Source organism: Talaromyces stipitatus, genomic scaffold (genome assembly GCF_000003125.1).
Source record: "Talaromyces stipitatus ATCC 10500 scf_1105507295515 genomic scaffold, whole genome shotgun sequence".
Classification (NCBI taxonomy): domain Eukaryota; kingdom Fungi; phylum Ascomycota; class Eurotiomycetes; order Eurotiales; family Trichocomaceae; genus Talaromyces; species Talaromyces stipitatus.
The window spans coordinates 512,156-539,697 of record NW_002990118.1 but is presented as its reverse complement, the minus strand read 5'-3'; the positions used below and the strand labels follow the sequence as shown (position 1 = coordinate 539,697).

The following is a 27,542-nucleotide window of genomic DNA, read 5'->3' as shown; positions in this document are numbered from 1 at the left end:
AACTGAGACGGTCATACTTGTGTATAGTCTCAATACGAAGACAACCCAGTGTGTTCCCAATTTCCAATGCGTTTACGTCATCTTCGATATTTTATAATATACTTTTTTCATTTTTTAATTTCTCGAAGTATCCAATCGTTCCGATTGACAATCGCCGTTTGGTTTAAAGTCGGGGAAGATACCGATTTCGGTTTCTTCATAAAGGGATTATAATGGAACAAGGGACGATGATGATGATCTCGTACACTCATCACCTTTGTTCCTAACAGAAGTACAGTATAGTATCTCAAACAATGAGCGCGATGCCAAACTTGAGCAATATGTGGCCGCGCCTTAATCTCTTCTTCTTTCAGTCACTTCAGCTCCCATTCGCCCTCCCGGCGATATTGGCATATGTTCTCCTGCGATATATTTATAGGAAGTATTTTTACCCTAAGTTCTTTACTCCTCTCAAACCAATTCCACTTGCAACTCCAACTCCTCCAAAGAATGGCAAAGAAGAGGCTACTAGCACCCGGAAAGGAGTAGCTGCACTACGCCATGCCGCTGCAACAATACCAAATAATGGTCTCCTTCGATTCTATCGCGAAAATGATCACAGTGAACAAGTTCTCGTAACTGGCATCAAGGCATTGAATGAGATTCTTGTTCTGAATGCGTCTTCATTTGGCAAGCCGGAATCTGTACGTCGAAGATTATACTCTTTCGCTGGAAATGGGTTGCTTTTGGCGGAGGGCGAGACACACAAGGTAGGTCTTCTCCTTTCTATTTCCGATTATAATGCAGTAGTGTTCATAAACTGCGGTCCTAGGTTCAACGTAAAGGTCTAATGCCGGCATTTTCGTTCCGGCATATCAAAGACCTCTACCCAATCTTCTGGTCAAAGTCGAGAGATCTGGTGAAAGTACTTGAAAAAGAAATCTCAGGCGACGCATCTTCGAAATCGGATGTTATTGTCATGAGAACATGGGCGACTCGAACAACACTTGATATTCTTGGCCTTGCCGGAATGGATCATGACTTTCGCTTTCTCGACGATCCGAATAACCTCCTTATTCAGCAATATGAGAAGACTCAGATTCCGTACTCTCGCACAGAAATCTTGATTGGCTTTGTCTTGTCTCTGTTCACCTCTAATTATGAGGCAATACTCCCTCTAATTCCAATTGGACGTGTTCGTCTATTGCAAGAAGGGGCAAAATATATTCGGCAAGTCTGTCGCGAACTGATCCAAGAAAAATGGAACAAAATGAGCAATGCCGAGTCACAATCAGGGGTAGATATAATCTCCGCTGCGCTGAAAAGTGATGTGTTCACGACTGAGAATCTCGTCGATCATATGATGACATTCCTGGCTGCCGGGCATGCAACGACCAGCCATGCTCTACAGTGGTCTGTTTACGCTCTTTGCAAGCATCAAGATATGCAGCAACGTCTGCGGGAAGAAGTGCGGAATCATCTCCCTTCAATTAGTGATCCGGAATCCACAGTAACGGCAAATGATGTAGATAGTCTCTCATATCTTCACGCATTCTGCAACGAAGTCCTCCGCTTTTACCCTTCTATTCCTGCTACGGTCCGTGAAGCAATGTGCGACACTACAATCGCAGGGTATCGCATCCCGAAAGGCACGGGATTTCTCATCCCGATAGGGCTGGTCAACCACGACCCAGAGTTATGGGGACCAACTGCCTCAACTTTTGACCCGGATCGCTGGCTAGGCGAGGGACGAGGAAATTCCGGAGGAGTAAAGAATCATCTTGGGTTTCTCACTTTTTTACATGGTCCTAGGAGTTGTATTGGTTCCGGGTTTGCGAAGGCCGAATTGGCGTGCCTGGTTGCTGCGATTGTGGGTAGGTTTCAAATGGAGCTTGAAGATCCAACTAGGAAATTCGAGTTGAGCTCAGTTGGAATTGGGACATCTCCGAAGGATGGAGTCCGCACGAGGTTAAAGATCTTGAATGGGTGGTGATAAACTATTCGACGTGGAGGCTTAAAATTGGGAGCTGCTCTGTGAGATGGTGTAAAATTAGTCAATTTTTCTGTATGTAACATTGAAACTGGCAAACTCTACTCATTCCGAGTTTTTAACATGTGAATATGTAGAATGGAATTCTTTAACGTTGTGATATGCCTAATACCGAGTTATATATATCAGTATACTGGCTGTGAGAGCTTCAGACACCCAGCATGATAGCACCAGTATGTCCCTATTCGTATATACAATTAAACGAATAATGCCCACATAATTTACATTGTTATGCAAAATGAACTAGGCAGTGACATATCCTGGACACTGAGAAGTCGGCTGAATTCGGCGTTTCAAATCATTTTAAAATCCGGTAACCAACACCGAACAATTAATTCTTCTCAACCTTTCCATCTCAACTTCCATCTCATGCTGGCTCTTAACCCATTCCTTGACAATGCGAGGACGAAAATCAAATTTTATAGCGTGCGTACATTGCCGCCAGATGAAAGTAAGTGTATTTTATCTGCAAGTTGATCGATTGTACGAACGCGTCTAACGGCATCAGCTGGCGTGCGACGGACCGTCTAAATTTCCGGCAGGATGTACGAGGTGCACCAAAGCAGGCAAATTCTGTTCGGTGGATCCGTCTTTTAAAAGGACTAAGAAAAGACAGTATGTTATCCTGACCAGAAAAAAAAGATTCCTCTATTCATTACTAACCAGGCCAACAGACACCTGCAGCAGGTGGAGCAAGAGTTGCGACAGGTTAAGGTGGCTATGAATAGTTTGAGGGAGCAACCAAATGATAGCGCGTCGAATGGATCGCATTCTCCGATATTACAATTGCCTGGGTCTACTAATGGTATTCCACTGACCCAAGAAAATGCTACACTTGACGATGCCTTGGTGCCGACAACAAGATCAATTGGGGATGTGCAACTATCGGCATCTTTAATCAAGGAACTTCTCACTGAGTAGGTGGTCTACGCTTCTGAGCAAAGGATTATCTTACTGACACTATGACTAGGTACTATCGATACTATCATCCCATCTGTCCTATTTTGCCGCCATCGTCGTCATTCATTGCACACTCGGACGAAAGTCCTCTTCTCTTCTGGACAGTCATACTCACTGCGATAAGAGACAAGACCGAGTTAAGAGCCCTTTTTTCAACACTTGCAGAAGAGGTATCCAGCATGGCGTACGATTGCATTCAGCCAAAAAATGCAAACTTGCACGCTGTTCAGGCTCTTCTACTACTTTGTTATTGGAGCCTTCCATTCGAAAAACTCCCTACTGACCCATCTCTTTCGTTTGTCAACATGGCAACACAAATTTGTTATCGTATGGGTTTGCATCGACCGGGATTTGTAGTAGAATTTGACCGGGTGACAGCCGTCCATAACCATCCAAACATCCCCAGGCAGTTAGCTTGGGTGTTTTGCTTTGCCAGCAACGTTAGGTAAGTCCTATAAAGTTCTCTATTGTGTATAGGGTCTAATAATCAAAGACTAATCATATTCCAAGTGTTAATGGCCAATTTGGGCTTCCTCCCACCGCTCGTTTAGACCGTGGTCTACTAGACGCGTTTGCTACAAAACCGGCATGGCTTCCAGACACCTTGTACTGCCAGTTACAGATCTCCCACCATTTGCTGAAAATAATTACAATGCTTGGTAGTTATGAATTCTCAGCTACGGGTTTACTTCCTAACGCACAACATGTCATTCCAGCCTTTGAAACCGAACTCCGAGTCCTGGAAGCAAATCTATCTCCGTATTGGACAAGAGTCGACTATATAAACTTTTGTACTTGCAAATTGTTACTCTATATCATTGCTATCTCTTCCCTAGATAGCAATGGGATTGAGTTGGAAGTGACAGGAAGTGAAAAATCGTCTCTTTGGATTCTGCAAGCATACCTATGTGTTATTGCTACTATCCAAGCTGCATCAACTATTGAAGAGCAACTGGTCAAGGTGCCTACACGGATATTTAAATCCTTGGCCTCCTGCGTGTCCTTTTTGATTCTATTGAAGTGCTCCAAACATCATTACCTCGTCGATGACGGTGTATTATCAACTGCTATACGCCAGGGATGGGGATTGATGCGCAGATTTGAAATTGTTCCTAACGATTTCGTATCTCGCACGTGTACTCTTATAGAACGTATGAGCAGTTACAGTGAAACATTGAAGCCCGAGGATAAGACTGAGGAAATTCTCACTGCGAAATCGAGAATGGGATTTAACGTGGCACGGAGTGCATCATTGCTGGTTCAGCGGAAGCTTTTGAACAATGGTCAAGCAAAGACGACAACAACGGATAATGGCACTGAACAAACCAACTACTTTAACATGGATATGGCCGAGCTGGATTTCTTCTTGGACTTTGACTGGAACGAATCGTTACTGAGTCTGCCGTTGTGATATATGTCATATGGGGGACATTTGAGACCTCTGCTCGACACAATATTCAACAAAATGCCGCAGTTGTAAACTCAAGCACATGACCAAATCATTATCCAGTCCATCAAACCTCTTTATCGAAAAATAGAGTGTTGCATCACCAGGGCTGCCCTTTCTTGGTACTTGGCGTCATCTGAAAGTCGATAGGCGCCATTATTCGCCCACCCACCATCTCCATAACTATATGCGCAATGGTCAGACAAAGTCCGAACCTAGAGATGACTGGCCTTCTGATCTTCAAGGAGTGTATGTGATGGCATGCACCAACAACCCAGTGATAAGTACGAGAGACTTCGTGGACCCGAAACCGAGATTCCCGTTTCGTACAAATTATCTCATTTGGAAGGCGTTGGGAGATCTGAAATAGTAAATAGTGACCAATACAATTACGCGTGGGTATTAGTGAATGTTAACAGGGTAAATCTGGAGTGAGTAGTGTGATTAAAATGTAAGTGTAGGATGATAAATGGGGCATATATCAAAGTTCTCTCCCTCCGAGTAGTGACCTTGGTATTATTGAGTATGTGAGAAGCTTGTTCTACTACCTAAGCAAGAGCAGTCCAAATGATCAAGAAAGCTCTCTCACGTCGAAACATTATCTATTATCAATAACTGAACAAGCAATACTCGAACTCTCCCCGCCTTCTGTACACTGCCGTTATTGAAATGTCTTGAGCCCACCGGGTTTAATTTGCGAAGAGCCGCTCGCGAGGACATTAGACCTCTGATGTCAAAGCGTCTCCGCACGCATAGCGATCTTGTTGTTCTCATTGCAAAAATTGATTTCAAGTGGATCCGGGTATTCACAGCGGTAGCCTTTCATGATGCATATTTGGCATGAAGGCCGTTGGTCACCACACTAGCACTCATAGAAGGTTTATCAGTCTATCATGTGCTCCTATACATCAGTCTGGTTTAATAAAATCGAATTCAATGAGAAAAGAATCATTTTATACCTTTACTTTTGCCAGTCGGCATTCCCAGCAGGTTTACTTCTGTTATTTGATGCAGATCGTTTGCTTGTCATTGTGCATATCCCGATTCTTCACTTCTGGTGGTAATCCAGTGCTTGGTGAGATTCCGTCCACAAAGTAAACAAGGGAGGAATTGCTCGGGGTTGAAAAGTACGACATTCGTGGTACTTATCGCTGAGTGTACATTGATTACATTGACATCAATCTGGTAGTAAGCATCAGCTCCGTTCCGAGATGTCGGTACATCATTTTCAACAAATGTCGGATCCCACCTGGGTAGGACGTTGCGGAAAATAGTTAGGAGACCGAGTTTTTGCATTTTGAAATTGATTAAGAAGCCAAGCTAGTATACCAAATTGTCTGAATCATCGTCACCAAACGAGTTGCCAAAAAATGATAACAACCCCGAGGCAACGCTAGACACTATGTGCCCCATTGCGTTCAGTACTGTTTCTGGCGATAGAAGGCTACCATCATCTTTCTTCAAGCCGGAGTCCTGCTTATCGATATCACTCAAAGCACTCTCAGACATAAGACTCTCAAGAGTGGCAAGCCTTTCCTTGTTTGTTTCTTTGTTTTTCTGGATCCGTACGTGTATTTCACCAAGATCTGACTGGTCGCGAGAGATGTCATCAAAACCATTTCGCAGACGCTGAATCTCGGCCAATCCTGCTTCATCGCGAAGCAAAATCTGCTCAGATCGCAGAAGCATATTTTGTTGAGTTTCGATCATGCCCTGATAGTAGGCTTCGCCCTCAGCTAGTTCTTCGAGTCCGGATTCAACCTCGTTCTTTTGTTCTCTCAATGTCTCCAGCTCTCTGCGAAAGCGAGAAAGAAAATCAAGACCGGATTCATGACCATCTATGCATCCAGAATTTGATTGTTTGAGCTGAAGGCTCTGCAGTTCCTTTCCGGGGTTGATTTGAGACTCCACATCATCTGTTGGCGATTTAATTTCTATTAGCACATCAATATCAACTTGTTCATGAAGGGAAGATCCATATTCCGGGACGGCCGAGGCTTGTTTGACTTCCTCTTCATGGTGGTCTGAAGCACAATTATCCGGTTGTGTGTGCTGATGGCTTGACATATGCTTTTGAGAGCTCTCATTTTGATGCTCTAAACGGAGTTTCGTACGCAACAATAAATTTTGCGAGCTTTCATATAGCTCGATTTTTTCTTCTATTGCTATAATCTGTTGTTTGAATCGTCTGAGCAAATCTTGCCATTTGGTTTTCACAGTCTGTATTCTCTCCTTCTCTGCTTCGTACTTGGATTTCAGGGCTCGGATATCACCCAACACTCGTCGCATATTGTTCCATTTCTCATGGCGATCATCTATGTACCTATCGATCTCTTTTAATTTACGTTGGATATGCTCTATATCATTGATCGATTTCTCGTAGGCGCTGATAGATTGGTCATAGCTGCGGTAGTTTATGAGTAGGAAAGCAATTATAGTCCTTCCTGCATGCTTGAGACGAGATAAACTGAACCTCCATGGAGACGAGTAACGTCTGTAGAATGCTTGTAGTTCGGTATAGGCGTAATCAACATCGACAGTCAGCAGTGCTGCAAGAATTTTCTGTTCTTCATGGTGGATTAATTCCCGAGTATTCGTGACGATCACGTTTGCGAAATGTGGCTGCCCCCAATATTTATTCACGATACGGCTAGCAGTGCTAACAGGAGGACATTCAACATGGCCAATGCGAACAAGAATAATTCTAGCATCACTGGGCTTGAGTTCCACATTCACAGCGCCAACATAGTGACAATCAATTAGATGGAGACTGAATCGCGGTAGGTCGAGTGTGCCAACATCAACGGGTTTCACCAAAAGTGCCCGTGAAAAGTCCGATGTTTTCTGCACTTGCTAGAGCAGTCAAAATTTTATTCTGTACCGACTTATGAGAACTGTATGCTGTAATCTTTCTCACATCTTCTTGTCGCAAAATTCTATATAGGAACGCAGTACTAATGGCGCCATTATTGCTGACCAAGGCAGAAGGATCGCGATTATAAAGTGTTGATGGATCAGGCCCTTGGAGCAAATTGAACGGACACCATGAAAATCCCCCTCTGTCAGCTATGGTTGCATGACTATGGAACAAAAACGAACTTTCGACCGTTTGGAGAGCTCGTAAAATGCTTCGCGTAAGTTCTGCGGCCATGTCGATCCGGCTAGTGTCAGGTTTTTGACCGACCAGGAGACCGGCAATAATTATCATGTCGTGTGGCTTCGAAGTACTTCTTGTTCTCAAGACCTCGAGTATACTTGAAACAGTATTTAGCTGCTGATGGCGAAGATCATCAATCAACCGTGATGCGATGAAATGTTTACGAGAACAGAGACTTCCTTCCAAGATGACCTCTGTGTCCAGCTTTTTGATGACCTTCCTCGTTGGATCAGTTGGATGACGAAAGATTACTCTCACGTCGGTAGAATAGAGTAGCTCTAAGGCTATCCAAGCCCTCGTGAACCATGAAGATAGAGTCAGGGTTAAACAAGGGGTTCCATCGTCCACCCAGGGAAAGTTTACTAGGTATTGGTCATGAATCACGGTGCACTTTGCGGAAAGAAAATCTTGGTTAATCCTTCCAATTGCCCTTTTTCGGAACTCGCCTTTTCGTGGGAGGGAGATCGTATCCCACCAAATGGCTTTACATCCAACTTCCATGGCCACTTCTTTGAAGTAGTTGAATAGACACGAGTTGACATATCCATCCTTCTGTACTCCAGCGCCAGTACCGTCTGACCAAACGTGAGAAATTGCTACGTACTCTATCTCCGTGGTGAGGTATGGCTTATCATCTTCTATCCACCATGTGTAGGGTTCGGTGGTTGTCTCCAATAACAAGTCATCCAAAGGAAACTCCAATAGCTCACAGTCTTCTCTCGGACATTTGTGCAGTTGTTTGACATTTGTACTGTCAACGTTGCTGAATAGACATGACTCAGCAGAACAGCTTTCATGCCTGAGATGCTTGAATCTTTGGTTAGTAGCGACATCAGCTTCTATATCACCATTACCGGTCAGTTGCATCAGGATGGCAAGGTGCTTTTCATCACCGCTAGCAACAGCCTGATTCCACAGACGATTGCGACAAATTCCGAGAAAGTCGGCTCTTTCAATTGCTTTGGAAAGCACATCTGTCGAAATATGACGGGTGAGAATAGGATCGGCATTTGTAGCCTGCCACATCCAGTTGAGGAGCTCGCACACCTCAAACTCCGTCTGAGTGACGAGTTTTCTTTCCCTGCCATTTTCTTGGAGTTTGACGAAATTAAATAGCATCCCTCTGACTGAACCTAGGTCCCCCTCATCAATACGGTGCATATTATTATTGTTCAGGTAGCATGATGTGACTGTAATCGGCCATTCCCGGAAGGGACGTCATTGGCAATTGGTAAATGCAATTGGGCATATTTTCTCTTTTAGCATTTCACAGTCCTTATTGGAACAGACCTTGACTCCAGATCCGAGACAAAACCGTTGCAGCCACTCCAGAAAAGGGCCTTGGTAAGCCCAGGTATCTCTAATCCAGTAATTCGCCCATTCAAGGCGCGACACCTCAACTCTATCGTTGTTATGATGAGTTGACTGACGTCTAAAAAATTTCTGAAAGAACACTTGTCGAGGTATGGCTTATCGAGAGTGAGTAAGTTCTGGATAAAAAAGGGCCCTGTCTATGACTGTACATACACCATTTGATTGCCAGATTTTGGCAATGGTCAATATCTTCACCCTGTTCTCCCAGACGGAACCAGATCGAAGGCCGTATAGTGAGAGAACGGGAGAGATAGGAAGAAGTGATTCTCTCGGAATACGCGATAGCAGGCACTTGACTCAGCTCTAGGAGCTAAGCTGGCGATGGCGGACGCAATGGTGGAGGAGCCGGCGACAACAACGCGTTCAGGACGCGTTATAACACCCTCGACAAGGGCCTGAGAAGCCACGGGCAGCACCAGCACTGTTAAAGTGTCTAGAAAATCAATAACAGAAGTAGAACTGACAGCAGTGAAAAAGGTAGCTAGCCTTATTGATCAAAAACAGAGCGCTAAGGATGGAAGCCAAGACATGCTTAGAAAGATATGTCAATATATGGAGGATACCTATCTGGAAGTCAAAACTCTGAAAGAAGCTCTCAGCAAGCAGGGAAAAATAATCAAGGAACAGAGCCAATTAATACAGGAGTAGAGCAGCACAATTAAGGCGCTGCAAGCCTAGCTAGAAACAAGCCAAAGCTAATCTGTGGAGGAATACAAGTAACTCTAAGAGCAGCTGGACACTGTCGCAAGTACCTCAGCCAAGACAACATATGTAGCTGCATTAGATAGCCAACCTGGTCATCAGCAGGATACACTATTAGGCCCTCTAGTGTCGCCTACGTCTGCCAATACATTATTTTGCACAATCAACACATCCCGAGTCATGGAAGAGGATAAGGGCAAGACCCAAATAGCTGGGATTAGACAGATAATTGAGAAAGTGATGCAAGAGAACGAGGAAATAAAGAACTGGCGCTGCGCAGCAGTGGTCAAGGACCCTAAAAATATAGCCTGATTTAGAGTTATTTGCAGAAATGAAGATGAGATCTAGCAGGTTAAGGAAGTAGCCCAAAAGATTGAGATACCAGAAATAAGAACTCTATGAGACTAGCTATATCTAGTCAAAATTGACAATGCTAACCGGACAGCAGTCCTGGATACGGGTGGAAATATCCTACCAGGGGCAGCTGAGGTACTAGGAAAAGAGAACAATGTCAGTATTGCTAAGATCTCCTAGCTTAGCAAGAAGGAGTCTAATAAAGCGTATAGATTGATGATAGTGTATATTACAAAAGGGACTGATGCTAAATGTTTGATAGATGGCAACTACTTTGATATAGCAGGAGAATCCATATACACTCGAATCTTTGAACCACAGATGAGACCAGCTTAATGCTTTAACTGCCAGGAGATAGGGCATAAAGCCTTTTCCTATAAAAAGACTTAGACCTATGCTAAATGCGCAAATAAGGGACATCACTATAGCATCTACCAGGTTGCAATCTTAAAATGCGTTCTATATGGAGGACCACATGAATTATTTAGTAAAACCTGTTGAGTATGCCTCATGCATCTCTATACATAAATCACTCTGCACACTACAACTCAATGTGGGCAAAAGGGACATGGTATAACAAAGCTTGATAAACAATAATAAGATTAGAGACCACAGTGTGATAGCAATATCCAAGCTATATATATGGATAATTAAGGGCATGATTGTTACAAGTCCAATGGGATATAGTCACTGGACAAAGATGATATCTACAGGAAGATAGGAAGGAAGATGGCCAATTTAGAGTATGCTATGGGTCCAGAGCAACATTGAAGCGGAACAGATCCTAGTGAAATCATCAGATCTGATAGCTGTGATGGTTTGTCTCCTAGACCAGGAAGTGCTAGTGGTCTTAGTTTATGTAGAGGGAAATAATGAGAAGGCACTGACATCTACAATTAGGCTGCTATGCAGCTTAGTGATAGACTTCCGGAAAAGAGGAGGAATACAAACAGATATTCTAATAATGGGAGACTTCAACTGGCATAATCAACTCTAGAGCGGAGATTAAATATCTCCTATAAGATAGAGGGAGGCTGATGCTTTAATTAACTACATGACTGAGCACTCTCTCCACAGTCTTCTACCAAGAGACATAAAGACATAGCAATCAGGGAATATGGAAACAATAATTAACTTAGTATTAGTATTAACAGAACTAGCAGAAGAAATGGTTAGATATGGCATACATTATATAAACCATAGATTAGATCATCAAGTAATTAAAACTAAGTTCAATATATTAGTTCTAGATTAATCTGCCACTGAGAGACCGCTTTAGAAGAACACACCATAGATAGAAATTAGAGTAAGAGTCACCTCTAGCTTATAGGCGGTTCCTGTGGACAGCTCAGTCTAGCAGTAGATAGACTACCTCATGACAGCAGTCATAGAAGTAGTCTTGAAACTTATACCAAAGGCAAAACCCTCATAATACACTAAACAATGGTAGACGACAGATCTAATGCAGCTTCACCATATATACATCTACTGGAGAAATCAGGCTAGGTCGCGGCATAGGGCAGGACATGCAATCCCTAAGCTCAAACAACAGGCACGTGAAGCAGTAAAAGAATATCATGATGCAATCAGGAAATAGAAGAAGGCACACTGGGAGGATTTTCTTGCTAATGATGCCAATATATAGCAGGCAACCAAATATCTGAAACCTAGTAGGAGTTCATTCAGCGACAAAATTCTACCATTGGTAAAGGGGAACAGATCTACTACCAAAGATAAAATAGAATAGACAGAAGAGCTATTAGCAACATTCTTTCCACCATTACTAACAAGAATTAAAGAAGAGGGAACCCAACTACAAAGAGAGCCAGTACACATACCCAATCTCACTATAAAAGAGATTAAATAGAAAATCTTTAAAGCTAAGCTATGGAAAGCACCCAGAGAGGATGGCCTCCCAGTAATGGTATAGAAGCAGCTCTGGCTAGTAGTTAAAGAAAGAGTATTCTCTATCTTTTAGAGATCACTTCAAGATAGCGATCTCCCCTCCTAATGGAGAAATGCTAAGATTATACCGCTAAAGAAGCCGGCAAAGGACAGCTACTTGCTCGCTAAGTCATAAAGACCTATATCACTGCTCTCTACACTAGGTAAGATCCTGGAAGCAGTTATTGCAGAAAGAATATCATATGCTATTGAAACATTCAGTCTATTGCCTACAAACCACTTCAGAGCAAGGAAAAGGCGCTCAGCAGAACAAGCACTACTACTACTTCAGGAAGAAATCTATAAAGCCTAGAGAAATAGGAAGGTACTTAGCTTGGTCAGTTTTAATATTCAAGGGTGTGGGTTCGCTTCTGCACATGTGCATACAAGTAGCTTAGTAACCAATTGGTAAAGTCATATTCTTCTGATTGTCTGTCTCTTCTTGCTATTTTGACCTCGACGCGGTAGATCATCCCTTCGTGTAGCCTGCGTCACGTGAGCAATATCACGTGATCAGCTCTCGATATTGGAATCTTTGGGTACTAGTCCGAACGGGGTTAGGCTCTGATAGGAGTTGTACAATTTGGGTGAGGAATAATTGACTCTGATTTGCACGTCTTCTAAAACATAGCTAACTACACATCTTGATCCTCTTTATATACACATCATAGTGGCAAAGTATCACGGATTTACGGGATAAATGACAATCCTGACTCCAAAATGTAGGCTTGAGTTTGGCTCTCATGTTCTCACGGATATGTCGTTATTCCGAGGAATCATGATTAGTAATGACATCCTGATTGGGATTAGCGTATCAAATATCCAACACTCGATGTTGGAACGCAATACGCTATCCCTAATTGGGAATCCATCATACTACTAACATGAAGAAATTTCGAGAACTAGGTTCACATACTGACGAGATATAGACATCCAATCAGCTCTATATAGCTATATCTAGAAGGTTCGACTGGATGTCATCTCATGATCTAGTTTGTACAGGACCTCACATATAAAAGAGGTCAACATTCCTGACAAGTTTGGTATTAGAGAGTTGTCAGAAGAATCAAGAATCCGCAGCCAATGGATTGAATAGATAGTGTTACACTACTTCACTACGGAAGCAAAGATTATCCGTATCAACCTTAGGGTTAGGGTAGGAGAGCCGGGCGAGCCCTAGTGAAGCAAAGGATCTCCCAGCTCCGGTCGAGTCTAGAGAGCCATTACTATGTCTATGGATCTCCTGACCCTACCAAGGATAGGGTATATAAGGACGCTCATTTACCATGTACTTAGTTTTACTCTATCGTCTTGAATTAACCGTGCTAAGTACCCCTTAGCTTTGACAACTTGAGTATACGTTCTTCTATCGAACCGGATATTCATCCTTTTGTTAAGACTTTGCTTTCAAGAAGCCTTTCGTACTTAGAAGCCTTATAACTTCAGCGTGTTATAAGCTATCCGAGATATACTCGACGGTAGTTTGACCGAAGTTTCCGACACCATTACCGTTCCGAGACCATTCCCTGGATATTGGCACACCTTGACCTACTATAACATTGAAAGGCCTGTGAAACTCATTCTGATATTGTGCTTCCACGGGTCGAATTGTTGTTACTGTAGAAATTTTACCTTTCACAGAATGCCTGAGTCTTTTTCGAAGAGAAGTGCTTGAGGACCTCTATACACAACCTTTGAATCATAGAAAATGCCTCGTCTGGGAAAAAGTGATGGCGTTTTGCCGATTAGGTACTCAACATACCTAAATATATCAGTATAGAACAGTAAAAGTTGTATCTTAAAGGAGATTACTTTTCATGTAACCGTGATGATAAACACCAATGCTATTTTTCTACTCTAAGTACTATTTATAGAACCGCTGGTCCTAACCGCGTCCAAAGCGGTGCGGTTCTAGAAGTCATGGAACCGCCCAGTGGTTCTTAAAAGTTGGAACTACACCGCACTATCTTGCGGTGCGGTGCGGTTTGGTCCCGGTTCCTTGAGGTGCGCTCCGAGGCCTAGAAGATAGGGATCCTGACTGGATATTAAAATGGTGGAAAGCAAATGCCTTTAACTACCCCCTAATGTCGAAAGCTGTACAGGATTATCTTCCTATTCTGTCTACTAAAGTAGGTGTTACGAGATTATTTAGTAACGCATGAGATGTTCTGGGTATTCGGAGACACTACTTGAATTCTAAGACATTTAGATGGCTGATGTTCCTTAAAGGACAATATACCCGTGCCGCCAAGCCCGCGACCACACGCGCACGGGCTTGGCGGCACGGGGTAGTAAGAATGCTGGGACTCGGCATAAAAATGTTTAGGATTTAGGAAATGGGGTTTCATCAAATTTTAGTAGGCTTGCTGTTTGTATATAGTTTTTCTGTAAGTAACTATTCAAAATTAATCTTAGGAGCAAGTTCAAGCTTCAGCTGCCTCCCTCATCTTTTGTGGATATTCATGAATATTCATATATTCATGAATTTAGTGAATATGAATATGGGTCATATTCGTATTCATTTAGTTAATTCATATTCATATTATTCATAATTTAGTGCTCCGATTTTGAAATTTCAACTAGTGTAATTTCATGAAATTTGGTCCCCGTTGTTTGAAATAAAACTTGTATCTTGAAATTTCAAATTCCTATTATTAAATGTGGGGCCGCAGGCCCCAAAATTTTCGCTACAATTGGCGTAAAATGGGGCACTTTGTGTTCTAATTGATTTACTTCCTGCTGACTAAGACTTGTGTTATACGCTAAAATCTATTTCATGAAATTTGAAAAGTCGAAAAACGCTTGAAATTTCAATTTCATGAAATATGGGTAAATTTCAGTAATTTCAGGAGCACTAGTTTCATATTCGTTTCGGAGCTCTAGTCATAGTTCTAACAACTTCAACCTCTACCGAACACATGACGATGAGAAGCCAATCCCAAGCTACTTACAAGTTAAACTGAAGGACCTCAATCTATGCCGCACCGGAACTTGTCTTACATGGCCCGAGTCCAGTTACAGTAGATGATGCTTAGCGCCGGAGCTAATGCAGGGTGTGCAATTCAGTCACATTACTAAACAGAACAGGAAATATGCGATACAAGGTAATTACAGATTAACTAATTACTCCGAAGATAACTCGTAGAGCTGTGCCGTATTTCTGCACTGCACAACGCTGACCAGCTTTGTCTCATCTGGTCATAATGAAATAACTGTTCACCAATACTTGCCTCATTGCCAAATAAGTCAAAGCACATGTCACCACTCTGGCATTGACTGTGATCATTCTAGGAATTGTAGTATTCACAGTGTCGAAGTCTGAACTTTATCTTTGCTTATGCCATATTCGAACTCTCCTGTCCCTAATCCGGTAGGGTTGATGCCATGTTCAACCGTTTCTTCTTATCTCAAAGGCGCCTGATTTTGGGCGTATTGACGCTTTTTGTCCTTCTCGGTACCCTGCAATTCCTTCATTCGAGGAAAGTGATACAACCCCGATTACTCAGCGGGAGTGGCGCCGTTTTGGAGCCTGGTCCTCTAGATCTACCCTTGGATTATCTGGAATCATATACAGATTTACCTGCCTGTACAGAGCGCCTCGGGCTGGCATATCTGGAAAACCTTCGAAAGAGCCGTGCGCAGTACTGTTCACCTGCTTCTCCATCGCAGCTCATGTGCTTCCACAGCCAAACTGCTCCGGAAGGACGCATCGACTCTTTCTGTGTTGGACAAAATGCGGTGTTTAACCCATCTCTGCGCAAGTTTCAGCTTTCTTGTGAGAGAATCGATCCCCGGGGAGTCGAAAGCAATCAGAGCGCGCCGGCTCTAGATGACTTTCCAATGTACTGGTACCATACAGGGCCCCGACAGGTTTTCAACGATTTCGTCGATCTCGATGCGCAGGTCGAACACAATAAGGAGATAGAAAGAATCACGATTCTGGTGAAGCGCGAAGGGGCGGGTAACATCTGGCACTCCCTCATGGAAATTATGTCTGCAAGTATGACACTCGATGTTCTTCAAATGACACGTTCGGTGGGCAGCTTGCACCCTATAATCAGCGCTGAAGACTCCTTAAAATCTCAGGTAGTCATCGTCGACAGTCACACCGACGGGCCATACTTTGATCTATGGCGAATCTTGGCCAAAATGCCGGTGGTCCGACTTCCTGATCTCTCAACTGATTTCAACAGCAGCCTAGTCGTCGTTCCTCTACCCGGCGGTAGCAATCCGATTTGGCAGGCTGACTGGGAGCCAACTCTCTGTCAGCACTCGGATCTATTGCAGACTTTTGCGTGGCGTGTCCGACAACAACTCAATATCTCCGACCCAGTCAAGCTGCCAGACCAGGTCGTTGTAACCATCATCGAGCGCCAAGGCACGCGCAAGCTGATCGATCAGCACGCACGTATCGAGGCGCTAAAAAAGCAGTATCAAGCTAGCGAAGTTCTCATTCAGCTTATTGATTTCGCTGTACTGCCGTTACAAGAACAGGTACAGATCATACGTGGCACGGACGTGCTTGTCGGAGTTCACGGAGCCGGTCTGACACATGGTCTCTGGTTACCTCAGAGATCGGCTATGGTGGAGATTTTACCAGAGGGTTTCCAACATAAGGGCTTTCGGAATCTTGCTGGTGCTCTGGGCCATGATTACTTTAGTACACATGCTTCCACGCTACAGACAAGCAGTAGGGGCGCTAATGATAATTCGTGGCAAGTATCAGACGTCGCTTTGGACGAGGAACGGTGGCTCCAGCTGATGAACGTTGCGATAAAGAGCATGTATAACAAAGGTCGACATAACTTTGACACTGTGAAATAATATAATAGTAGGTAGATTATAGCTTGTCGAATGCTTCCTGAAACTTATTCCAGCTTCTCTTTTCTGCGAGACATTGATGAACTGGTCGATGGGCGCGGCTGCAGTGTCAAGTCATGATTCAATCAAAAAAAAAAAAAAAAAAAAAAAAAATTTCTAGCAAAAACTGGAGAGGAATATTCTATCTTTTCCGCACACACACACACACACACATACACAAGTTATTACTGTGCTTAGCTGCCTCGATTTTTTAGGAGCACTGGCAGTCTTTTGATTCAGAATCAAGGAAACACTTATTTGCTTCTCTGCTCAGAATGAGGATATTGGGTAGCATGGATAGGAATAATTCAGAGTCAGCTTCTCCGTTAGGGGCGCTAGCATCGAGGAGATTGGAGCAAAGAGCTAAAAGGGAAGAGGATTGTTGGACTAGGTACTATCGTACCCGATCACTCGATGCCCGTTTTACCCCGCTCCCACAAGTAACCTTCAAAATTCGATAATATGGTCAACGAAGCAGATATTTTGAAGGCAATTAGTGATCTAGAATCACAAAAGGAGCCTCAATATGCCAAAACTGCCAGGAAATATAATCTTGAGCCTTCGACCTTAAGGCGCCGGTATAAAGGCCAGACCGCGTCAAACCAGGAAGCAACTTCCATGCACCGCAAACTCCTTACAGATGCCCAAGAAGAAGTCCTACTTAATCATATATCGAAGCTCTCGTCTCGTGGATTACCTCCAACACCTCAAATTCTTCGAAATCTTGTTGTAGAGCTTATACAACACGATGTTGGGGAGTACTAGATTTATCGATTCTGTCACTACTACCATGATCAAATTGACAGCATTTATCTGAAAGCAATTGATCATTCTCGCAAAGTCACCGATAATACAGTACAGTACATTTCGAACATTTTTATAAACAGTATGAACCTTTTATTGATTCCCACTTTTAAATCTTTATTGATATGTTATCTAACTGACAAATATACTAAAGCTCTTAGAGAAAATCAAAAAATATCACATCAGCCCATCAAATATCTATAATTTTGATGAGAAAGGATTCAATATAGGCCTCTGTCGCACAGAGAAGCGAATTATCTCAAAATCCCAGCTCCGTTCAAAGAAATTACTTGGTGCAATTCAAGACGGGAGCACAGAATTTATTACTCTTATTGCATGTATTTGTGCTAATAGAGCAACAACGAATTCGCGCATACGAGGCAGATATCGGCTATTAATTCTTGATGGCCACGGTAGCCATCTTACACCTCAATTCGATCGAATTTGTGCAGAAAACGATATTATACCGGTTTGTATGCCTGCGCATTCCTCGCATCTACTACAACCGCTTGATGTTGGATGTTTTGCTGTGCTTAAACGCGCGTATGGCCGCGTCGTTAGCGATCTTGCCCGGAATTCATACAATCATATCGATAAACTTGATTTCCTCGCTGATTATCCTCGCGCGCGTATCAAAGCCTTTCAACCCTCCATTATTCAAAATAGCTTTGCTGCTACAGGCCTCGTTCCAATTAATCCAGAGAGGGTGCTTTTAAAGCTTAATATCTCCCTCCGAACACCTACACCACCGTCTAGTCGACCAAGCAGTAGATCTAGCCAGTTTACCCCCAAAACGCCAAAGACCGCCGTTCAACTCCAAAAGCAAGCTTCGATGCTTAAGGAACTACTAAAGCAACGGTCAAATAGCCCTCCGAGCCCATCAAAAATCATACTAGATCAGATTATCAAAGGCCACTATCAAGCGCTCCATCACACAGCGCTACTTGCGCAAGAAAACGCCAATCTACGCATAGCGAATGAGAAGAAGTGCCGAAAGCGTAATCGGTCGACTAGGCAGATAGTCCATGAAGGAGGCCTATCGGTTGAAGAGGGCCTACAGCTAGCTCAGCAGGAAAATCAGCAAGTTGAAGGTAGTGGGTTAGTATCGCATGAACAGGGCGCTTTACCTACTCAGCAGGATCAGCCACGCAGGAGGGCTCTGCCAAAATGTAGTGGATGTGGGGATATTGGGCATAAGATTAATCAATGTAAAAATCGCTAGTTCGAGATTATTTAATAGTGTTTTGGCTGAGATATCATGATTCAAAAATTTCTAATGGGGGTGGGTGAGCGGCCCGCTTGTGTGAGCGGCTCGCTTGTGAGCTAACGTAATCCACAAGCGAGTTGGCCACACAAGCAAGTTGGCCACTTTTCCCGAAAACGCGCTCTATATTGATTCTACACAATTCAACACGTCAATATGCCGCCAATTCGCAATAAAAATTCAAAAAATTCAGTTGAACAAGAGGGACGAATCTTGTTAGCTATCTACGATTTAAAAAATGAAAAAATACACTCTATACGAAAAGCAGCAGAGATCTATAATGTCTCACGGTCAACACTTCAAAACAGACTACATGGCATGGCATATCGAGCTGAAACACGCGCCAATGGCCATAAATTAACTCAATCTGAGGAGGAATCGCTTGTTAGATGGATCTTAGATCTAGATAAACGTGGATTACCTCCTCGACACTCTCTTGTACGGGATATGGCTAATTGTCTTCTTTCACAACGCGGAAACCAACATGTTGGAGAAAACTGGGTATACAATCTTGTCAAACGTCGCCCAGAGATTGAATCAAAATTCTCACGGAAATATAACTATGAACGCGCCAAATGTGAAGATCCAAAAATAATCCAAGAATATTTTGATCGCGTACGAGAGGTTATATTAGAGTATGGGATCTTGCCAGAAGATATCTACAATTTTGATGAGACTGGCTTTGCTATGGGACTCTGTGCGACTACAAAGGTTATCACTGGAAGCGATCGATATGCTCGGCCAAAGCTATTACAGCCTGGTGACCGAGAATGGGTAACTGCAATTGAGGCAGTTAATTCGATTGGGTGGGCATTGCCTTCGTACATTATTTTTAAGGCAAAGAAATACACTCGACTAGGCTGGTTTGAGGATCTTCCAGACGACTGGAAAATCAATATTAGCGATAATGGATGGACGACAGATAATATTGGATTAGAATGGCTTAAAACTCATTTTATCCCTCTTATTGATGGCCGTACATTGGGGAAATATCGGATGTTGATTCTTGATGGCCATGGAAGCCATTTAACTGCTGAATTTGACCGTACATGCACTGAGAATAATATTATTCCGGTTTGTATGCCTCCTCATTCTTCACATCTTTTACAGCCTCTTGATGTTGGCTGTTTTGCTGTTTTAAAGCGACATTATGGACAGCTTGTTGAGCAGCGAATGAGGCTTGGATTCAACCATATTGATAAACTCGACTTTCTTACTGCATTCCCAAAGGCTCGTACGATGGCATACAAAGCTCAAACTGTTCGGAATAGCTTTACAGCAACTGGATTAGTACCATTCAATCCAGATCGAGTTTATCAACAGCTTACTGTTCGATTGAAGACTCCAACACCCCCTCCAAGTCGATCAAGTGATACACAATCATCCTGCTTGCAAACCCCTCAAAACGCATGTCAATTTAAGCGCCAAATGACTACAACCAAGAAGAGAATAAGCCGGCATACAAGAAGTTCATCTGAGGCTATTGGTGAAGTGTTTACACGGGCATCAAAGGCTTATGAGATGAGTATTAATAAGCTTACAATTGCACAGAAGGAACTCCATGATCTACGGGCTGCACATGAGAAGGAGAAGCAAAAACGCCAAAAATCTAAAAAGCAAATATCCCATGATCATGGAATTACCAGAGAGGAAGCTCAGGCACTTGTACAAGGTCAGATTGAGGCATCTCAAGCTGTTTCTACTGCTCCGGCCGAGCCTGAGCTCCCAGTCTCTCATCCACCTGTACGGCGTCATTTCCGCTGCAGTGGTTGCGGTATTGAAGGACATAAAATAACTGGATGTCCAAATCGTACTAGTAGTTAATTCTTTTGTATATAATTTGTATGTGGTTAGAAATTGAGATTTGAAATCAATAATAGAGCGCGTTTTCGGGAAAAGTGGCCAACTCGCTTGTGTGGCCAACTCGCTTGTGGATTACGTTACGTTAACGACAAATATTACATAATCAGTTGTGGTGTGGCTAACGTAATTCCCAAGCGAACCGCCCACCCAAGCGACCCGCCCACCTCCCCGAAAAATAACTCTCTATATTGATTTCAAATCACAATTTCTTAATCACATACAAATTATATACAAAAAATTAATTAGTAGTACGATTAGGACATCGATTAATTTTATGCCCTTCAACACCACAACCACTGCAGCGAAATTGGCGGCGTACGACTGCTTGAGAAGCTGGGAGCTCCGGCTCAACCTGACCTTGTACAAGCGCTTGAGCTTCTTCACTAGTAATCCCATGCTCAATAGATATCTGTTTCTTAGATTTTTGGCGTTTTTGCTTCTCTTTTTCATTCGCAGCTCGTAAATCATGGTTTTCTTTCCGTACGAGTAAAGTATCATTCGCTAGTATTTCGTAGGCTTTTGACAACCGTATAACTGCCTGATTGATTTCTTGATTCTGATTTCCTGTGCGCTCATTTATATGTTTATTGATTGTAGTTGACTGGCGTACAAATTGGCGTATATTTTGAGGTGTTTGTAAGCAGGATGATGCTGTATTGCTTGATCGACTTGGAGGGGGGGTTGGAGTCTTCAATTGAATATTAAGATATTGAAGAACTCGATCTGGATTGAAAGGCACTAATCCAGTGGCTGCGAAGCTATTCTGAATAGATTGAGCTTTATATGCCACTGTACGAGCCTGTGGAAATGCTGTTAAAAAGTCCATTTTGTCGATATGATTGAATCCAAGCCTCATTCGTTGCTCAACAACCTGCCCATAATACCGTTTTAAAACTGCAAAACAGCCAACATCAAGAGGCTGTAATAGATGCGAAGAATGAGGTGGCATGCAGATTGGAATAATATTATTCTCAGTGCATGTACGATCAAATTCTGGAGTCAAATGGCTTCCATGGCCATCAAGAATCAACATTCGGTATTTTCCCATTGTACGATCATTAATATTAGGAATAAAATGGGTTTTAAGCCATTCTAATCCTATTTGATCTGTTGTCCAACCATTATCGCTAATATTGATTCTCCAATCATCTGGAAGATCCTCAAACCAACCTAATCGTACGTTTTTCTTTGCTTTGAAAATAATGTACGAAGGTAACGCCCAACCAGTTGAATTTGTTGCTTCAATTGCAGTCACCCATTCTCGATTTCCAGGCTGTAAAAGCTTTGGCTGAGCATATCGATCGCTTCCAGTAATAACCTTCGCAGATGCACAGAGTCCCATAGCAAAGCCAGTCTCATCAAAGTTATAGATATCTTCTGGTAAGATTCCATACTCAGATATAGCAGCTCGTACGCGGTCAAAATGTTCTTGAATTATCTTTGGATCTTCACATTTGGCACGTTCATAGTTATATTTCCTTGCGAATTTGGAATCAATCTCCGGACGGCGTTTAATCAGATTGGTCACCCAGTTTTTCCAACTTGTGATTTTCCATGTTGTTGTAGAAGATAATTGACCATTTCTCGTACAAGAGAATGTCGGGGAGGTAATCCACGTCGATCTAAATCAAGAACCCATTTGACAAGTGAATCCTCCTCAGATTGAGTCAATTTATGGTGGTTGGCGCGCTTTTCACCTTTATATTCAATGCCTTTGAGTCGATCTCGGAGAGTCGTACGAGGAATATCATAAATCCTTGTAGCTTCACGAATATTGGAAATTCTTCCATTTTTCAAATCAGAAATAGCTAACTGGATCTTTCCCTCTATCTGAGCAGATTTTAAGGGATCTTTCTTGCGAATTGGTGGCATTTTGACGCGTTGAAATATGAGAAATCAATATAGAGAGTTATTTTTCGGGGAGGTGGGCGGGTCGCTTGGGTGGGCGGTTCGCTTGGGAATTACGTTAGGGCTTGGAGCAATCTTCGGAAGGGCGGGCATCGAGTGATCGAGTGATCGGGTACGATAGAGTCCAGAGCACGTCTCTTGGAGGCTGATACAGGGCATTGATACCGCCCTCATACCACGCCGCCTGCGATAGAGTAATTCCCTCAGTGTGGCTAGAATTAATCGAACATAGGCCAATTTCTACAATCTGATCTATTCCTCATATACCTGAGCTGTATAAGTAAATCTTATGGGATTTCCCGCCCGCCCACCAATCAACGGCCGGTATAGAAAATTCTTAGTACTCGTCCATAACAGAACAGATTGCTAGAAACTTGAGCCGAGCCATACCGGTCGAACCATCAGAATAATGCACATTTTCATCTGTATTTCCATTGTTGCTCGTGTCGCCGAAGCGCCACGCTAAAAGCAAACATTTTCCAAAAGCGGGTCTCGTCTGAGAAAAATTACCAAAAATACCGCTATTTACTTCCAATTTACTAATAAGATGAGAAGCACATTTAGATGAACCTTTTCAAAACTTGGAGTTAGTACCATCAAACCCTGGATGCTTGGCATCGTGTTGTCCAGTCAGTATCACAGGGATTTTGTAAAGTGTGATTCTTGATTGGATTAGACCCATTACAAGAGTCATGTCCCTACCCGAAATAGGTAGTGGGTTTATGTAGAGCACCTTGCGGCGTAGATGGGAATTTGAAAACGACCAGTTGATAGCAAGAATCACGCCAGTGCAACAACGAAGAGTTTTTTTATAGTATGTAACCCATGTCAGGGGTTACTTGCTTGCAGCAGGTCCAAGGTATGTGGAACCAATTAGTTATATAATGAATCAACTAAGCAGCCTTGGGACTTGTTAAGCGCTCAATGTATCTACCTAAGTACACGAACCAAGTTAGGACTATTGACGATAATGATGCAACAATTGACGCAGTCTCTCTGATACATACAAGTTCACTGTCAAGTTCTTCAACCATGTTATTCGGAATACCATCCATCATTATTCTCTATTCCTTTTTTTCCTTAATTTCTCAGATCAGAGTATCGCTGGCGAGTAGTAACTGCGCTCCTTATCCCATCTCTGCCAGGTTGGGGAATGCAACTCTCGAAAACACGACAGCACGGGGCGTATCTCTTTCAATAGGTAGTCCACCGCAGTCCTTTGCTTTTCTCCCACAATGGTAGGTTACGATTCCGAGGTCCCCATACACTGTCGTTATGGCAATTGAACAAAGCTTCTTACTTCCTTACTTGCAGGCCGCTGAACGATACCTTCGTCTATGGATTGGATGGCTTTTGTGGGAATGGCTGGTCAGAAGCTGCTTGTCGAACGTTTCGTGGAGGCGCATATAATACATCGAATTCATCCAGCTACCGAGATGCTACTAACGCACCGCATTTGACAGAAAGCTCGCCGTATCCGTCTATGAACTGGGCAGCAGATAATCTTACACTCAGTTCAAACACTACACTTCCGAATTTTACCATGGGAATTGCTCGGGCTGATTGGGGAGAGCAGGGGTATCATCCACAGGTAGCTTTCGGGTTGGGCCAAAACTCGACATTACTCAATGCTTTATACGAGATCGGTCACATAGCATCTCGCTCCTGGGCTATGTATTGGGGCCAGGCAGGAGCGACTTCGAGTGCACAGCAAGATGGCAGTTTTGTATTCGGCGGGTTTGACCAAGCAAAAACTTCAGGCCCCAACTATACAGCAAAGCTGGACTTTTCGAGATCTTCTTGTTCTACAGGGATGCTTGTCACCATCACAGACATGGTGCTAAATTTTGCGAACGGCACAGATGCGAGTTTATTTGGAGGAGTAGAGTCCGCGGCAATGACGGCTTGTATTGTGCCAGACTATCCAGTATTACTCACGCTGCCTTACAGTCCATATTTTTCAACATTTCAAACTTTCACTGGAACGGCCATTACAGCCCGATCATTTGGAATATACTACTATGGAATGCTCTACTCGAATGCATCAATTGCGTATGTGGGTTTCTATCATAAGAGGACAAATCCGCTGATCAGATTCTACAGGTATACCGGCGACTTAACCCTTAAGTTCAGCTCCGGACTTTCTGTGCGCATACCCAATGAGCAGCTTGTTGTTCCCAATTTAACCATCGACAAATCCACTGGAAGTATTATTGCAAATAGCTCAGCACCAGAGCTGGTTCTCAATTCTATCCAATCGATCAACGCCGACGATCTTCCCCAATTGGGCCGACAGTTTCTGACGAGCGCGTACCTTATGCTCAACCAAGATGCAAATACTTATACTTTGTGGGAGGCTAATCCGGTGACGAACGAGGATCTAGTTGCTGTCGATCAGAGCGGCACTCCGGTCAGTATGTTTTGTACCACGACTTCTACGACCGTTGAATCGTCAATGTCGCAGACGGGCACCGCCAATCCAGGGCCCAATAAGAATAATAGCAGTCACAAGAAGGACGTGTCTGGAGGAGCGATTTCAGGCATTGTAGTTGGATGCATAGCTGGTGTGGCATTGACTGCTGTCATGGTGTTGTACACGATTGGCAAAAAGCGGCGAGAGGAAAACAAGACCAACAACGGCAACAACGCATCGAACCACCCTGAAGTTGTTTATAGACGGGATGAGTCCCTCTACGAGCTTCATTCACATTCTTTCGATCCGACAGCTCCGCAGGAGATCTATGGCAAGCCACAGAATCAGCCGCCTGCACCAGCTTACGAATTGGCATGATAGTTAGGTGAACTATACAATCAGATAATGCATGTAATTAGTCATAATTTTATGGATATTTCGCTGTAGTTTACAAAAGCCTATGAGCAGCGCATTATAGTGTAGTCAGATGCAGACATCCATGTGTGTGTGTGTGTCATTGTTTAACGGCCGTAGGTTGTGATTAATCACTGCCTACCCATTCCCTATCGGGACAAAGGTCGCCAGAGGGTAAGCCCTGGGTGTTATAAGACTAGCTACATGAAGTGACTCTTTGGCGTTTTTACATAACTGCCGCGGTCAAATGGTTGGCCTCTATATCTAGCCTGTTCAACTCTGATATAGCTTAAGATGAAAGAAAAGAAAAATAGAGAAAAGAATGAAGAAAAGATAAAGGGACATAGTGAGGTTTATGGTCATTTCTTAGCTTAGGTGCTAAGAACAGGGCGTCGAGGACAGATGTCTTCGAAGAACTAGGACTCTGAAATCCAGGTAGCTAGTTTTATAGCACTCTTTGGGGTATCTGGGAGGAAGGGGATAATTGCAGATGGAGGTCTAGGAGGTCTAGGGGGTCGGGCAGCCTTTCTCTTTGCAATCCAGCAGAAGAAGAAGTATATTGGTAACTTTCTCGCGCCATATCAACAAAAGAGGTGAGAATCTTGATAGTTAACCCTTTTATGGTAGTCAGCAAAGTCTCTATGCTTAGAGCGCGCAGCTAGGATGCGTCCTAATATAGGGTGTGGAAGTTTGAGCTCTTCTAGGCTGATTGGGAACGTGGTGATCTCGAAATCTTGATAGGCCTGCAGTGCGACTTTCATCTAGTGGCTGTGGGCTCGGGCAGCTACTGATAATTTAGTGTACTGTTTAAGAGCTGTATATGACTATAAGTAAAGTGAGAACAGGGTTTAACTTGCGCCTTCTTTAGCAGCCTGGTCTACTGCTTTATTACTAGGAATATTTACATGTCTAGGAATTTGGTAGATTTAGATTGGGCCATACTCAGTAAATAGGCGTATTTGACGCGAGGTCCAGGTGGCTGCAAGTGTGCGGAATTCCTCAAAGACCTCCTGTGATGAGCCATTTATTAACGATAAAAGCTAGATTGTTACTTCCAGGTTATCTAGGCATATCTATATATTAGATCCTGAGTAGAATCCTATACGTTGAATGGTGGCTTTTAATCCTAATAGAGCTGCTATCGCTTCTGTGTCAAAGACTCTGTGGGTGCACTAAGGTGCATATGCGTACGTACGAAGCACTTGAGTCAATCTCAATAGGTGATTCTTGGGTTCTGTGTTCTGTTGTGTCTATCTGTCTTAATGAGGCCCTGACGCGGTCTATATAGTCCTTGCTTGACGAGGTCACGTGTAAGCCATACGTGACCTCTCCTTGCTGCATACCAGTGCCAGGCATCTCGATTGCACGAAGCAACCAACACTGGATCTCTTTTACAAAACGATTTGCAATCGAGATCCGGAAACCCGTGAAAAACACCATAGTAAAAACATGACAAAACGATCAACAAGCAAACCGCTGTCGTAACCGACTCATTTGGTAAGCAAATAGGTCAGTACTCGCACAAAGCGGTCGTCAACAAGTACAAGCATTAAAAACACTAAAAACAGGTTTCTCACGTTAATACCACCTCCTATATGCCACCTACTTGGCTCCTAGTCGCTTCCTAATTGGTCCTAGTCCTCTCAACGAAACCTTCCACCCGGATCGTCACCTTGTTATATTCAACGAGGTCCTGCAGGGCCTTGTTCGGGTTTGACTTTGTGAAGGCATCTGCAGGGTTATCGTCACCGTGGATCCACCGGATCTCGTCAATCTCACGTCGCTCATATGACTGGCGAAGCGCCATGAGATCAATCATTAAGCGCTTTTCTTTGGTTGTTCCAAGCTTCGTGAGGCACTCATATAGCGAGTAGGAATCCGTGCAGATTACTACCGGCATCTCACGTTGGCCGAGCCTCTTGGTGATCATGTTGACTGTGCTGGCCAGGGTAAACCTTGGTCGAAGCCAGTAGTGAGGCATAAATCTCGGAGGCCAGTACACTGCGTGTACCCGTTTGCACTTAGACGAGGCCCAGTGCAAGATATTGC

At 43.4% G+C, this 27,542-nt stretch overlaps 9 protein-coding genes across 9 annotated transcripts, besides 12 other annotated features; 6 read left to right on the top strand and 3 right to left on the bottom strand.

The window, feature by feature from the left end:
• Window positions 1–86: 86 nt before the first annotated feature.
• Window positions 87–121: a sequence feature (AT_rich).
• Window positions 122–293: 172 nt separating this feature from the next.
• On the top strand, window positions 294–1,972 carry TSTA_042240 (cytochrome P450, putative; the record flags this gene model as incomplete). The annotated part of the gene is made up of 2 exons (XM_002484657.1): window positions 294–749; window positions 812–1,972. The coding sequence occupies 2 exons, from the start codon at window positions 294–296 to the stop codon at window positions 1,970–1,972; spliced, it is 1,617 nt and encodes a 538-aa protein (XP_002484702.1).
• Window positions 1,973–2,260: 288 nt separating this feature from the next.
• Window positions 2,261–4,400, top strand: TSTA_042230 (uncharacterized protein; the record flags this gene model as incomplete). The annotated part of the gene is made up of 4 exons (XM_002484656.1): window positions 2,261–2,480; window positions 2,572–2,644; window positions 3,000–3,434; window positions 3,500–4,400. 4 exons carry the CDS (start codon window positions 2,261–2,263, stop codon window positions 4,398–4,400), a joined length of 1,629 nt encoding a protein of 542 aa, XP_002484701.1.
• Window positions 4,401–5,756: 1,356 nt separating this feature from the next.
• Window positions 5,757–8,754, bottom strand: TSTA_042220 (uncharacterized protein; the record flags this gene model as incomplete). The annotated part of the gene is made up of 2 exons (XM_002484655.1): window positions 5,757–7,289; window positions 7,354–8,754. 2 exons carry the CDS (start codon window positions 8,752–8,754, stop codon window positions 5,757–5,759), a joined length of 2,934 nt encoding a protein of 977 aa, XP_002484700.1.
• Window positions 8,755–10,972: 2,218 nt separating this feature from the next.
• Window positions 10,973–12,328: a mobile genetic element.
• A 1,651-nt stretch (window positions 12,329–13,979) lies between these two features.
• Window positions 13,980–14,237: a mobile genetic element.
• A 1,114-nt stretch (window positions 14,238–15,351) lies between these two features.
• Window positions 15,352–16,791, top strand: TSTA_042210 (DUF563 domain protein; the record flags this gene model as incomplete). The annotated part of the gene is made up of 2 exons (XM_002484654.1): window positions 15,352–15,499; window positions 15,560–16,791. 2 exons carry the CDS (start codon window positions 15,352–15,354, stop codon window positions 16,789–16,791), a joined length of 1,380 nt encoding a protein of 459 aa, XP_002484699.1.
• A 124-nt stretch (window positions 16,792–16,915) lies between these two features.
• Window positions 16,916–16,941: a microsatellite.
• A 40-nt stretch (window positions 16,942–16,981) lies between these two features.
• Window positions 16,982–17,007: a microsatellite.
• Window positions 17,008–17,289: 282 nt separating this feature from the next.
• TSTA_042200 (uncharacterized protein) lies at window positions 17,290–18,853 on the top strand (the record flags this gene model as incomplete). Its single annotated transcript, XM_002484653.1, has 2 exons — window positions 17,290–17,585; window positions 17,818–18,853. The coding sequence occupies 2 exons, from the start codon at window positions 17,290–17,292 to the stop codon at window positions 18,851–18,853; spliced, it is 1,332 nt and encodes a 443-aa protein (XP_002484698.1).
• Window positions 17,299–17,571: a mobile genetic element.
• Window positions 18,017–18,706: a mobile genetic element.
• Window positions 18,854–19,096: 243 nt separating the features above from the next.
• Window positions 19,097–20,593: a mobile genetic element.
• On the top strand, window positions 19,214–20,719 carry TSTA_042190 (uncharacterized protein; the record flags this gene model as incomplete). The annotated part of the gene is made up of 2 exons (XM_002484652.1): window positions 19,214–19,969; window positions 20,006–20,719. The coding sequence occupies 2 exons, from the start codon at window positions 19,214–19,216 to the stop codon at window positions 20,717–20,719; spliced, it is 1,470 nt and encodes a 489-aa protein (XP_002484697.1).
• Window positions 20,720–20,996: 277 nt separating this feature from the next.
• TSTA_042180 (pogo transposable element, putative) lies at window positions 20,997–22,630 on the bottom strand (the record flags this gene model as incomplete). The annotated part of the gene is made up of 2 exons (XM_002484651.1): window positions 20,997–22,236; window positions 22,287–22,630. The coding sequence occupies 2 exons, from the start codon at window positions 22,628–22,630 to the stop codon at window positions 20,997–20,999; spliced, it is 1,584 nt and encodes a 527-aa protein (XP_002484696.1).
• Window positions 21,102–22,295: a mobile genetic element.
• Window positions 22,289–22,585: a mobile genetic element.
• Window positions 22,631–23,491: 861 nt separating the features above from the next.
• Window positions 23,492–25,530, top strand: TSTA_042170 (aspartic-type endopeptidase, putative; the record flags this gene model as incomplete). Its single annotated transcript, XM_002484650.1, has 4 exons — window positions 23,492–23,525; window positions 23,565–23,904; window positions 23,981–24,718; window positions 24,770–25,530. 4 exons carry the CDS (start codon window positions 23,492–23,494, stop codon window positions 25,455–25,457), a joined length of 1,800 nt encoding a protein of 599 aa, XP_002484695.1. The 3' UTR covers window positions 25,458–25,530.
• Window positions 25,531–25,790: 260 nt separating this feature from the next.
• Window positions 25,791–25,827: a microsatellite.
• A 499-nt stretch (window positions 25,828–26,326) lies between these two features.
• Window positions 26,327–26,707: a mobile genetic element.
• On the bottom strand, window positions 26,342–27,423 carry TSTA_042160 (uncharacterized protein; the record flags this gene model as incomplete). Its single annotated transcript, XM_002484649.1, has 5 exons — window positions 26,342–26,402; window positions 26,436–26,503; window positions 26,685–26,873; window positions 27,017–27,051; window positions 27,147–27,423. 5 exons carry the CDS (start codon window positions 27,421–27,423, stop codon window positions 26,342–26,344), a joined length of 630 nt encoding a protein of 209 aa, XP_002484694.1.
• Window positions 27,424–27,542: the final 119 nt, after the last annotated feature.